Source organism: Armigeres subalbatus, chromosome 3 (assembly GCF_024139115.2).
Source record: "Armigeres subalbatus isolate Guangzhou_Male chromosome 3, GZ_Asu_2, whole genome shotgun sequence".
In the NCBI taxonomy this organism is placed as follows: Eukaryota; Metazoa; Arthropoda; class Insecta; order Diptera; family Culicidae; genus Armigeres; species Armigeres subalbatus.
Genome location: NC_085141.1, coordinates 243,733,765 through 243,748,282, shown reverse-complemented (window position 1 = coordinate 243,748,282; position 14,518 = coordinate 243,733,765). Strand labels below are relative to the sequence as shown.

Sequence of the window (14,518 nt, the reverse complement as noted above, 5' to 3'; positions counted from 1 at the left end):
AAAAATACATAAATTGATTTCTAAAGCCATCGAAGTACCTGATTATAAAACTTTGATTTATCCACCTTGCAGTAATGGTGCTTTTCTCGTACCTTCTTAAAACAATATGTTGGCTATAACTTTTGAGCCTATAGTCCGATCTGATTCAATTGGAAGCAAATGGGATGTCGAATGCATAGTATTGCATTATAAGCAAATCAGTAACAAGTGCCCAAAAAAATAATTTAGCATTTTTGTGCACATATACATGTACACACGGACAAATTGACATCACATCAACTCGTCGAACTGAAGTATGTTATAAGACACTATGATTCTCCGGGTTTTCTATAAACAGTTTGATTTTGGCGTGTTCTTTTAGCTTTTCCGTACACTTAATATACGAGAAAGACAAAAAATACATGACGAGACATTTCCTCAGTACCTTAAAGTTTCCCAAGTAACATTACAGGTGTCCGCATTACACTCGTTCCCCTTCGATGGTTTGCTGCCAGATTTGTGAGTAAAATCGCACTCATTCATCGTCATATCGACTTTGAGCAAAAGTCAGCATCCACTAATCACAACGTCAACAACAACAACGCGATACGCAGTGATGTTCAACATGTCAGCAACTGGCATAATTCAAACGGATTCTGCGAAAGCGTTCACCAGCCTTTGGCTTGCTCGCGGCACGGCAGTTGGGGTCATATTTAATTAATCATTTGCTTGTCTTCGTTTAGCGGGGGTGACGCCTTTTCACAAACAACACAACCTTCGCAACAGCAGCAGTGTCTACATATCGAATGTTTGCATCAGCCACGCGCAAAGCTAATGAGTTATTAATCAGCCGTGTAATGATATGTTCTACAGAACTGGGAGGTGTCAAAGAGACTATCAATGGCGTTTGTATGCTGAGATTACGTTTATTTCTAGGTAATCGCCATTGAATATTTGGATTTAATAGGATAACAGTTGACAATGGGATTTCTCTGATGCGAGCACTGGCGTTTGTTTTCACTTTCGACTGGACTGGACTTTTAAAGTGATCTTTAATGAGTATTAAAGTCATTTCAGTAATAATTGCTATCGAACAGTTTTTTTTCCGAAGCTAATCTTCATTCTAATGAATTTCGATCGTTAGCTAATTTGATTCAATAAATGTGCTATTGCTTTTCGGCGTTTTCCATACCATACACGAAAATGACAGTTTCTTATACAAAAACCACAAAAATCAGATGTATTAAAAGAGATGTAGAAATTGAAGTAGATCGAGAAATTAATAACAGCTTCTCCGCGTAAAAGCTTATAACACAAATTCTTTCAAATTTTCAATCGATTTCCGATTTTGTTCGCATTAGACGCACACATATCTTGATTAAACTACATTGCGAGAGGTTCGTCATGTTGATGCAAACTATCAACATGTGTCTGACTGCATTGAAATGCTACACAATCATACACAATATGAGATTAAACAAACTTCCCAAACACAACTTCTTCATTGAGAGCTCATCTTCATCTTGGACATTGGTTGGTGCATCTTAACAAATGAAGCCAATTTACCAAAGATGCTGATTTGAAGTTCGTCTACATTCATAAATTATTCCTCACTACATAGTTATCAACTCATTCCAACACGAACAATTCTGCTGGAGGCTGATTTCACAACATTTTCTAAATCCCAGCTCAGCATTGGAACCTCAACGCACGCATTTCAAAACAAGACATCACAATCTTTAGAGCTTTTGAGTGGGTAATCTTTGCCATAGTGAGAACCACAACGTGGTGCATAAGGTGCTATCCATTGCTCTTTGTTGTAGGTGGTTTATGCATCGACTGTCTGTCTCCCGGCTCCGGGCAGTCAGCAAGAGCATAACGTTTGGAGCAAGACGACACTCAGCACAAGGATTCAAATGAAATGTAAATAAGACGTAAACTAATGACGGAAGACAAACATGAAGCAAATGATCGCATGCTGGAGGAGGTGCATAAGTCTTCTCTTAAACCCGAAGCAACGTCCTAACATCTGGTGGGAGGATGCAAATCGGTAGCTTCAATTTACTTTTTTCTGGGGAATGTTGGCATTTTGATGCTTCAATCAAATTGAACATTTAATATCGTACCCCTTTCTTGGTGATGTAGTCGAATGCATATATTGCAGCAAAGTATTTTAATTGAGTAATCGAACAAACGATTGTCAATGTAAAGAGCAGATAAGCGATTGTTCGATCATGGAATGAATGTTGATTAAAGTACAACTTCTAAACGCAAGTTGGCAGCAACAATATTTTAAGTTTTAATCTGGTGCTTGACGGAAAATCATAACACGATTTCCTTTTTTTCAATTGGCAAATTCTGTAGTTGAAAGTAAAGTAACTAGATTAAAAATCTTTTACTGGTCCATCATTCAGTCCCGTGTTATAATATTTTTCCAAATCACTTGGAGCTGGTCTGTCCTCTGTTATTCAATCATCCTACTTTCATTCTGTAAGTTTGTGGCTTATTTTCTGCCTACTGCTGCAGTTTTTTATCAATTGACAATTTGGATATGTGATCGCTTGAGAGTGTTGTCATTCCTCGATTATTTGAAAATTTTATTTTCATCTTCCTTTTCAAATGTCGGTCTAAAAATAATATACATCACTAGGGATCGTAATGATCACTCAATCTCAGGAGCACAGGATAAACAACGAAAACAGATTCACCCTGAGCTTGAAAAACGCTTGCTTTGGTCTCATCGAACAGAAAAGTCAAAAAACCTCTACATTACATACAGCTACGTAGTTCAACGTCACTTTTGCGTACAACCCGATTGGGCTGCACCTTTGAGTTTTTCCTTGTCAGCATTATTTCCTAAGGTCAGGTATAGGCTTTCTGGGTCGATTTTAAATTTTATTCTTACTTCTTCAAATTTTCTGCAGTGCAGAATCAGATGACGAACATCTACGATTGTTCTACAGCATTCGCATGTTGGTGGGGTTGCTTTATCCAACAGAAATTCATGTGTGTCAGTCTCGTGTGTCCTATCCGTAGCCGCGTTAGAACTCGTTGGTCGATGGAACCCACTTTTCGGTTGCATATTTTACCCCTCTCAATTTATCATCTATTGCCCGATGTCATCTGTTACTCCATTGGGGATGTATTTCTTGCTCGATTGTATTTTTTGCATCTTCCCCAGGGATTGCGACATTGCCAAAGAAATAGCAGAAAGGAATCGCATAGATCATCTACGGGTCCGCGACGTTAGGCATAAGAACGTTAACCATAAGTACGTTAGGGATAATGGACGTTAGGCATAATGGCCGTTAGGCATAATGGACGTTTGGCATAATTCTGTCTTCTTTATGTCATAGGCTGATCTTTGGGTTATTTTATGCCTAACGTCAATTATGCCTATCGTACTTATGCCTAACGGGGTTTATAATTCGGATTTCACACTACATGAACTTCTGTGGGTAATCGATAAAGGGCGCAGTGCCTCCACACTGCCGTAATCTGAAAAAGTGACGTATACGCCATTTTCCAAAAATGGTGTTAACGAGTACTACTCATCGAGCTCTTTAACAGAAAAATGGAAAACATGCATTTTATAAAATGGCTGTTACGTCACTTTTCCAGATTACGGCAGCACAGGTCCAGACTCTGTAGAGCAGCGGTTCTCAATCTATTTCATAAGAGGTACCCCTTTGAACTTTTGCATTAATTGAGGTACCCCCTATTTTTTGCTTTTGGAAGGAGGCTTCCGAGCCTCTTGAAAGGAGTCTTCCAAGCTTCTTCAAAAAAGCTTTCCGAGCCTCTTGAAAGACGCATCCGATCTTTTTGAAAGGAGCTTCCAAGCCTTTTGAAAGGAGGCTTCCGAGCCTCTTGAAAGAAGACTTCCAAGCCACTTGAAAGGAGGCTTCCGGGCCTCTTGAAAGGAGGCTTCCGGGCCTCTTGAAAGGAGGCTTCCGGGCCTCTTGAAAGGAGGCTTCCGGGCCCCTTGAAAGGAGGCTTCCGGGCCTCTTGAAAGGAGGCTTCCGGGCCTCTTGAAAGGAGGCTTCCGGGCCTCTTGAAAGGAGGCTTCCGGGCCTCTTTAAAGGAGGTTTCCGGGCGTCTTGAAAGGAGGCTTCCGAGCCTCTTGAAAGGAGGCTTTCGATCCTCTTGAAAGGAGGCTTTCGAACCTCTTGAAAGGAGGCTTCCGAGCCTCTTGAAGGGAGGCTTCCGAGCCTCTTGAAAGGAGGCTTCCGAGCCTCTTGAAAGGAGGCTGAGCCTCTTAAGGAGGCTTCAGGCCTCTTGAAAGGAGGCTTTCAGGCCTCTTGAAAGGAGGCTGAGCCTCTTGAAAGGAGGCTTCCAGGCCTCTTGAAAGGAGGCTTCTGAGCCTCTTGAAAGGAGGCTTCCAGGCCTCTTGAAAGGAGGCCTGAGGCCTCTTGAAAGGAGGCCTCCGAGGCCTCTTGAAGGAGGCCTGAGGCCTCTTGAAAGGAGGCTTCCGAGCCTCTTGAAAGGAGGCTTCCAGGCCTCTTGAAAGGAGGCTTCTGAGCCTCTTGAAAGGAGGCTTCTGAGCCTCTTGAAAGGAGGCTTCCGAGCCTCTTGAAGGAAGGCTTCGAGGCCTCTGGAAGGGAGGCTTCGGGGCCTCTTGAAAGGAGGCTTCCGGGCCTCTTGAAAGGAGGCTTCTGAGCCTCTTGAAAGGAGGCTTCCAGGCCTCTTGAAAGGAGGCTTCTGAGGCCTCTTGAAAGGAGGCTTCTGAGCCTCTTGAAAGGAGGCTTCCAGGCCTCTTGAAAGGAGGCTTCCGAGGCCTCTTGAAGGAGGCATCCTGAGCCTCTTGAAAGGAGGCTTCTGAGCATCTTGAAGGAGGCTTCCAGAGCCTCTTGAAAGGAGGCTTCCGAGCCTCTTGAAGGAGGCTTCCGAGCCTCTTGAAAGGAGGCTTGAGGCCTCTTGAAAGGAGGCTTCTGAGCCTCTTGAAAGGAGGCTTCGAGCCTCTTGAAAGGAGGCTTCTGAGCCTCTTGAAGGAGGCTCTGAGGCCTCTTGAAAGGAGGCTTCCGGGCCTCTTGAAAGGAGGCCTGAGCCTCTTGAAAGGAGGCTTCCAGGCCTCTTGAAGGAGGCTTCCGGAGCCTTCTTGAAAGGAGGCTTCCAGGCCTCTTGAAGGAGGCTTCCAGGCCTCTTGAAAGGAGGCCTTCCGGGCCCGCTTGAAAGGAGGCTTCCAGGCCTCTTGAAAGGAGGCTTCCAGGCCTCTTGAAAGGAGGCTTCCAGGCCTCTTGAAAGGAGGCTTCCGAGCCTCTTGAAAGGAGGCTTCCGAGCCTCTTGAAAGGAGGCTTCCGAGCCTCTTGAAAGGAGGCTTCCGAGCCTCTTGAAAGGAGGCTTCAGAGCCTCTTGAAAGGAGGCCTCCGGGCCTCTTGAAGTGAGGCATGCGGGCCTCTTGAAAGGAGGCCTCCGGGCCTCTTGAAGTGAGGCTTGCGGGCCTCTCGAAAGGAGAATTTTAGAAGTAGGCTCGCGAGCCGCTTAAAGAGAGGCTTCCGAGCATTTTGAAAGGAACCATCCAAGTCTCTTCAAAGGAGGCCTCCAGGCCTTCTAATACAAACCTTCTAGACCTCTTGAAAGAGGGTTTTCGAGCAGCTTGGAAGAATCGAGAAGCGTAGAAAGGTACATTCAATCCTCTTGCAACGAAACAATCGAGTTTTTCGGAAGAAAGCCTTGCTGCCTCTCAAACGAACTTTAAATTCTATATTTTAGTTAAGAAGCATATTTTTCACATATTATTCAACATTTTGTTTGGATCAGGTAGATTGTACAGAAGATTTTTTTTTTATTTGATCATTCGTTCGAACTTTTGTAACCGTAGCTTTTGGTTGTGAAGGTTAGGATTCAATTGGCTTTGATTTACTGATGGCTATGCATATTATGTAGAAGACAAAGTTTTGAAATTGAAAAATACACAATTATCAAAACTGTATCAATGTGGTTCGATTGGAATTGTACTAAGTCCGCTATTACACATTTTTGTCCGAGGTACCCCCTGGGGCTAGCAAAGGTACCCCCAGGGGTACATGTACCCCACGTTGAGAACCGCTGCTGTAGAGTATCCAATGCTGCAACGACTACCCCTATCCATAAAGACAGCTTTACTGGAACTTCTAAACCGAGTATGGCGTAGTGGTGATTTTCCTTCTAGTTGGCGAACAGGTCCTGCTGCTTTTCGCCCCATAACTCTAACCAACTGCATAGAAAAGTTTTTCGAGCGTATCGTGAATAATAGGCTAACAACGGAGCTTGAAATTAATGTGAGGTTTGACAAAAGACAACACGCCTTCGGAGTCGATCACGGCATTAATACATATCTGGCAGAACTAGACAACTCGTTGCCGAACATAGACGAACACTGTGTTCATGGAAATTCGGCATCCTGCGCTCCCTCCGAAAGTGGCAGATAAGTGGAAGGATGTACAACATCTTGAATAGCATTAGCAAGACCTACCTAACCTAACAAGACCTACTTTTGATCCCGGAACAGCGTCTGTTCTGGCATCCAGCGGTTGAGTATGAAATGCTATTCCCCGGAAGCTATACCTATGGGGCCCTACACACGCTCCGACATGTTGTACAACTTTGACTCCGCCCCCAAGTTTGTCAGACAAATTCAGTCTCTACAACCGTCTGTCCAACAGTTGTTCCAACCAAAACAATAACGAACAATAATATTAGCAAACGTCATTTCCCTACTATTACTTTGTGCTTGCGCTGATGGTTTTGTTGCTTCCCCACACTCAGTAGATCATCGAAGGATGGACCATTGTGGCCTTGGTGGTCCCTTGAAAGATCCGGAACATCCGTAAACATGTTCAATTCGTAAATTTCATCGTAGAGCGGTGGTTTTTTTTAAAACTTATTGTTATCGAATCCTGAGTATGGAATTGATGTTTTGACCACACACGAACCATTGTGGCCACCGAGTGGTACCCTGGAAGATCCGAAGCAGTACTGGAATTTCTCATTTTCAATAGCAGATGTCACGCGATGTTTACATATCTGCCCCTTTCAAAATCTATTGAAACGCGAAGGATGAATGGCATGCTACAAAAATCTCAAAAAATATTTGTTCCGTGACAGGTCATGAAAGTGTGCAATATCTGATTTATTTTTGTGTTTATTTTCACTTTCAACTCGGTGAATTAAAGAAGTATTATTGTTTTATCGACTAGTCACTATTTTTCGCATGTATCTATTAAAACAACTTAGAAATTTAAATTTTAAAATAAAGCACAACATCCTTTCATGACTGCCTTTCATGCGAAATTGATCAAAGTACCCACGATTCTTTCATTTGGTCACCTGAAATAGAAAAAGGCGCTTTGCTCTTTGTTTTATGACGATCACGACCTTTTCCAGTACTGATCCGAAGTATCGGTAAAAATAGCCAATTCAAAAATTTCACCGTTGAGCGGCGGAATTTTTTTAGAATCCTTTATTGTCCTCTAGGAATTCTTTTGGAAGTTCCTTCAGAAATTCCTTCGGAGGTTTCGCCCAGCATTTCCTTCGGAAGATCTTCGGTAGTTCCTCCAGAAATTCTTTCCTAAGTTCCTCCAGGAACTCCTTTGGAAGCTCTCTCAGGAATTCTTTCGGAAGTTCCCCCAGGAAATCTTTCGGAAATTCCTTCAAGAATACCTCCGAAAGCTCCTCCAGGAATTCCTTTGAAAGTTCCTCCAGGAATTCCTCCGGACTCTAAGATTTCGTCCAGGACTTCTTCCGAAGGAACTTCCGGAAGAATTCTTGGAGAAACTTCCAGAGGAATTTCTGGTGAAACTTACGGAGAAATTCCTGGAGAAACTTCAGGAGGAATTCCTGGAGGAACTTCCAGAGAAATTCCTAGAAACACTTCCGGAGAAATTCCTGAAGGAACTTTCGGAGAAATTCCTGGAGGAACTTCCAGAGAAATTCCTAGAAACACTTCCGGGGAAATTCCTGAAGGAACTTTCGGAGAAATTCCTGGAGGAACTTCCGGAGAAATTCCTGGAGGAACTTCCGAGGCTTCCTGCAAGAACTTCCGGAGGAATTCCTGGAGGAACTCCCGGAGGAATTCTTGGAGGAACTTCCGGAGGAATTTCTGGAGGAACTTCCGGAGGAATTCCTGGAGGAACTTTCGAATGAATTTCTGGACGAACTTCCGGAGGAATTTTTGGAGGAACTATCGAAAGAAATTCTAGAGGACTTTTTAGAGGAATTCCTGGGACGATTTTTCGGATTTTTTCTTCTTTATTTAAGTGTTTTTCAATCGAAATTATGTACAACACTACGGAGTTTCCGGAGCAATTTCTGGACGATTCATGACATCAACTTTATTTCTTTAAGGTACACTGGGGGAAGTGGAAAAAGGGGGTAAGTGTAAAAATCGACTCGAAAAATTGGAATTGTACATACTTTACAGTTTTTACCACATCATAACATTATGTAAGAATATACTTTGATGCTCACACTAATACTGTGTTGAAATTTGTATAATACATACACTAACACGGTTAACGCATGAACTGTAATTTTAGGTTTCGCGAAAAGTTGATTTTTGCATTCATAAAATCAATTCTTATTTGCACCAATTGTCCCTTTTTCAAGTGAATTTATATCACAGGTGACCATTATAATATAATTAAACTAATCCCATTCAATTGGTAGTGGTAGTGGTATCAAACACTGCGGGGGAATTGGATAATGTTCTAATTACGCAATTTTTGTCTTCCCTCCTGGGTTTATTTCGATAGCTGTGAATCTTAATATGTTCCTTCTTTGTTATCATTGTGATTCCAGTGGTGATTGGACTAATATAAAATAGAAAATGCCTGATTAACCCACCTATCGGTATTGATGCCTTTCACATGTTTTACATATGAAAAAAAAATGTATAAGAAAGTTAAAAATAGCACCGATAGGTAAATATATTCTTTTTCATTTTTATGCATAACAAGTTTCACCGTTAAATGTATTTTTTTGCAAACAAACTGGTTAAGGACAAGTGCTCAAGAATAGCTGGTAATGTTGTACGTGCTTTGCGCACACACATACATACAAATACGCACATACAGACATCATCTCAATTCGTTAAACTAAGTTGATTAGTTTATAACCCTGTAAATCCCATTTTTCCTTTAAAAAGTTCATCTTTGGGGCGAGCATATAGATTTCACGTGCACTTAGTGTTCGAGAAGGCAAAACCAGCCCTCCTCTAGCTATTACGAGGATTCCTTGAGGATCTATTCCGTTAAGGTAATATATTTCGTTTCGTTAAAATATTTCACAAAAGATACTCAGAGCAATTATCGTATTGATTTTAGTTATATGTAACTACTCATCACTATTGAAGGTCAAGGTTACATGGGTTTTCCACTTACCCCATCCCACTAGGAAAAGTGGAAAAACAACTCCTAATTTTAAAATCTATTTCCATAAATTTCAAGTCACCAAAATGGTATGAATTACCGCACAGTTAGTTGGTGCAAAATTGACTGTTTTTGATAGCCCATTTCGATTGAACTTATTTAGATCATTTAAACTGGTTTTACACTAATTCAAACAGGCACCATCGATTTTCCCTTTTCCACTTCCCCCAGTGTACCTTATTTCTTTATTTCTTTATTAGGAGCAGGAAAAGCCCGGTTGAGTGGAACGTACTGTTCTTCCTCAAACGGGCGTAAAAACCTCCTCTCCTTTTGCATCAACAGATTAACAATTCATCCTAATGATACATACAATATTTGCTTAAATTTACTTAACTAACCCTAACAAATTATCTGACTTCTTGTGCCGAAAGGATAATAGAGAATCTCTTGCGAAGAGTAGATCGGGAAATATGTTAGTCGAATGTGTGAGAACAGATGTTGAATACTCTACACATATTTGAAATAGGTTCAAAGTGACCATAACTAACAACCAACATTATCCCCACTGTTCTGATACATTTAAAGCAGTTAATCCAGTCAATGTTCCGGATCTTCCATGGGTCCACTTGGTGGCTACAATGGTTCGTGTGTGGTCCAATTCCATAATCAGGGTTCGACAACAAATGGTTCTGAAAAAATCTCGGCGCCCCACGATCAAATTAAAGAATTGAACATTTTTATTAATGTTCCGGATCTTCCTGCAGCCCACTTGGTGACCACAATGGTCCGTGTATGGATCACAACATCAATTCCACACTCAGGGTTCGACAAGATATGATTCTAAAAAATCCTGGCGTTCCCCGATGAAATTTATGAATTGTTCATTTTTACATTTATAAAGACTATTTTTACGAATATTCCGGATCTTCCAGTGGCTAAAATGGGCCGTATGTGTACACAACATCAATTTCGTACTATCGTAAAATCCCGCCGCTCTTCGATGAAATTTTTGAATTGGCCTTTTTACGGATGTTCCGGATCTTCCAGAAGACCACCCGGTGGTCACAATTGCCAGTGTGTAGTCAAAACATAGGGTTCGACAACAATAGGATTTGAAAAAAAAAATCCCGGCGCTCTACGATGAAATCTACCAATTGACCATTTTACGGATATTCCGGATCATTCAGGGGATCACCCGGTAGCCGCAATTGTGTTGTACAACAACACTACACACAATGCAATTTGGTTGTACAACATTTGACTCCGCCCACCCGAAGTCTGAGCAAAATCAAACAGTTTTGATTTCATCCGACGAACTTTACAACTTTTAAACCGTCTGTCCAACAGTCGTACAACTTGTCCACAGACGGTCCGATATTACTCCGACCGAACCAAATTTCCTGGGGGGTGGAGTCAAAGTTGTACAACATGACGGAGCGTGTGTGAGGCCCCTAAGATGGCAGCCCCATCCTGGTGGATAGGGAACCTTGGGCCAACAACCTACTGTTCCCGAATCATCAATTTGTTCGAGAATCCGATAACGAAAGAATACGGACTGATTTCACGGCAACGACTCTTTGCGCGAACCAACGGACACGAATGGGAACATGGAACGTTTTAACCCTAGCCCAGCAGGGTAAATTGGCACAACTTGCCAATGAGCCATGCCGCATGAAGCTTGTGATCCTGGGACTGAGTGAAGTCCGTTGGCCAAACTTTGGAGAACACAGAACGCCATCGGGTAAGCATATGCGGTATTTCGAAAAATTTCGTTTTAGGGCATTCGAAACGAAATTCCGCGGAATTCCGCGGAATTTGAGTATGGCGAAATCTGATATTTTGATTTCGTTTCGTATCGTTAAATTTCAAAAATTTCGGCTGAAAAATTATACTTTTAACGAAATTAAACGGAATTTCGCGGAATTTCGAAATGAATTTTTAATAATTAAAATTTTCATATCATAAAAAAATTCGGCTGCGCCGCTGAATACAGCTTTCAAACTCTATTCAAAAATTTATACATATAAATTCCTTCACTAAATCTCATTACGTACACTATGTGGGTCACTTTGTAACAATTATTAGTCACTCCATTTTGCACGTTGATCAAACCATATTAGTGTGTGACCCATGATTGTGTCGTTAGTGTAATACAATTCTGTATCTTCAACAGAAATACATTTAGATTTCCAGAAAATTTCTTCAATGTTTTTAACTAAACGTAGTGGATTAAATGGAAAGTACTCGTACTCGTCTTAGACGATTGAATACATTCCACTAAAAGAGCTTAAAACAATTTTTCTGTTCAATAATTTGTTGAAAGTGTTCACGTATAAAACGTTATGCATACCTATCTGTTGATTTCAATAATATTATTCAGTGACGTAGAAATAATTTGTATCGTTTTGGTATGCTCTATTTTTATTTAAGTTAACTGAGTTGTGAATGTAAAGTGTAATGTATTATAAGGCGATTGTTCGATCTGTGCTTTAGTTGTGGAAACTCTTCGATGAGCAAAATATTCGTCACTGGTCTTCTGTGTATTGTCTGTTTTCCGTGTTCTTTTAATAGTAATCAGTTTCAGCAACCATTGTTTGAGAATAGTGAAATGGAGATGTTGATGTTACAGAAGTTTCCCTGATTTTGCAGATTCTTAGATGTTTGCAGATTTAAGAATGCTCCAGATTTGGAACATTCTCAACTGATATCTCATCTATTTCAGATCTTGGAACTCATTCAGATCCTTCCGATGGAGATCATTGTCATGACCTAAACTTTTATCTTCAGATAATTTTGATTCCGTATATCATTTATATCTAGAATTTTCTCACATCTTCTAGATCCTGCAGATCCAGATGCTTCAAAATTGTACCGATTTTCTGTCACAATCGTTTCGGTGCGGTGCGTCTTCCGTAGAGCAGTTTGTTATTAGTTTGGACGTGCTGCTAGCTTTAAAAGTTATTATTTAGCAATGAACGTAAATGTCTGCATTTGCAAAGACTTATACATTATTCTCAAGGTCTGCAAAGATTTATAAGTGTTGATATTAAGCATTATATTTATTTTTTGTCATCTTTTTATCATATCATATATCAGTCATATTTTCAAGTGAAATTTTTCGTGTTTGAATCTGTTGCTTCGCTTACATAAATAATGGATAGAAGGAAGATAAATATCGAGTTTTGAAACATATTGTATGGAAGATTCTAAACGAAATTAATTTGGATACATTGGCGACCACCTCGCCAGAGCTACCGACTGAATAGTAACAAGACAGCATCATGTCCTAGCTTTGGGAAAGGGTCATTTGGCCGAAAGGCTCATTTGGTCGAGAGGGTCGTTTGGCCGAATACGGTCATTTGGCCGAAAGAGTCGTTTAGCCGAAAGAGTCGTTCAGCTGAAAAGGTCGTTTGACCGAAAGGGTCATTTGAAAAGTGAGAAATTAAGAATGAGACGTCTTACTTCTCAATCCTAATTTTTCTCTTCTCACTGTAAAAAGTGAGAATCGCGAGTGAGACGTCTCACTACCCACTTCGCACTACTCACTATTCACAGTAAGAAGTGAGAAATAAGTCACAGAATTATCACTCCTCATTTCACTCTTCTTGCTGTAAAAAGTGAGTAGTGAAACATCTTACTACACACTTCGCGCTCCTCAATTTTTACAGTGTGAAGTTAGAAATGAAGAATGAGAACTACTCCTAATTTCTCATTTTTCAAATGATCCTTTCGTGCAAATGACCCTTTCGGTTAAATGACCCTTTTCGGCCTAATGACTCCTTCGGCCAAATTACCCGTTCGGCGTAATGACTCCTTCGGTCAAATGACCCTTTCGGCCAATGACGACTAATGACTCTTTCGGCCAAACGATCCTTTCGGCCAAACGATCCTTTCGGCCATACGACCCTTTCGGCCAAACGATGCTTTTGGCCAAATGACCCTTTCGGCCAAACGACCTTTTCGGCCAAATGACCCTTTCGGTCAAAAGACCCTTTCGGTCAAAAGACCCTTTCGGCCAAATGAACCTTTCGGTCAAATGACCCTTTCGGCCAAATAACTTTCGACCTAATGGTCTGTTCGGCCAATTTGTATATTCGGCCGAGCGGCATTTGGCCAAACGACCCTTCCTCCTAGCTTTCAGCAAACACGTACCGTTTTGATTCAATTTTCGAACATGACTCATATTCCGAACACTCGCTTTCAAATGGCTATTTTGGCTATATTTATGGAATTTCCACCATATGAGCTTGAATTCTTTTGTTATCAAAATCCTTAGTACAAAAAACCAATGGAAATTTTAGTTTAGGGCGCTAAAATGCCAGTGTTCGGAATCTGAGTCATGTTCGGAATCTGAGTCAAAACGTTTTTTTGCCGAGAACTATGACGTTTTATTACAGCAAATATTCACTGGGAATCAGCAAATAAATATTATTAGATTTTTTTTACGGAAGTTGCTGAGCTGTCTTTATCTTATAACTTCAGTAGACCCTCAAGACTCTCAACTTCAAAGCTCCTATATTCTCTTAATTTTTTAAATCTGTTACAGATTTCTTTTTATATTGCATTTCCGATGGAATGGATTCAATCCCCAGGCCTTACAGATTCATCATGAAATGCGGAACGTTTTCCGGGACGCCAGGCAATGCGAGGCAAATAGGTTGAACGCGGAACTGTCCCGCATAATCCGGGACGTTTGGCCACTGTAACCTAATGCCTGATAGCGTGATGGTGTTGCTAAAGTAAACGCATCCCATGGCTATTATTATTAAGGTTCGACTCGCAACGCAGCGTACCATAAAATTTATTTTGTTGTTTTCACAAAAAGTGAGTGAGAGGTGAAATGATGAACCGGAAAATGGTTTTTATCGAGCAGTAACGATTTTCGTTCATATATAAATTCCCCTCACCATAACCAAAAAAATGCTCGCTCAATATTTGCAACAGACCTCAGTAAAAATAAAAAATGCCCATTTTTTAACTGCAATCAACAGCTTTCATACTGCTAAGATCTGTTGGAAAGACCATTTTCATGAATTTTGTTGACAATTTGCCTGGAGACTTCATTCAAGATGGTAATAGAAATGGAGGGGTGGCACATTGAAGCTGTTGATTGCTGTTAAAAAACCATTTTTTTTTTAAATTTTCACTGAGGTCTGTTGGAATATTAAGCGATGAATATTTTTTCGTTGTTTATG

The 14,518-nt window shown here is 40.9% G+C and overlaps 1 protein-coding gene across 1 annotated transcript in view; it reads right to left on the bottom strand.

Annotated features, from left to right (window-relative positions):
* The window catches only part of LOC134222376 (uncharacterized), a 46,265-nt gene extending 32,188 nt beyond the window's left edge, over nucleotides 1-14,077 (bottom strand). The window contains exon 1 of the mRNA XM_062701533.1: nucleotides 13,923-14,077. Within this exon, the coding sequence (XP_062557517.1) occupies nucleotides 13,923-14,077 (155 nt within the window). The remainder of the gene's footprint in view (nucleotides 1-13,922) is intronic.
* Nucleotides 14,078-14,518: the final 441 nt, after the last annotated feature.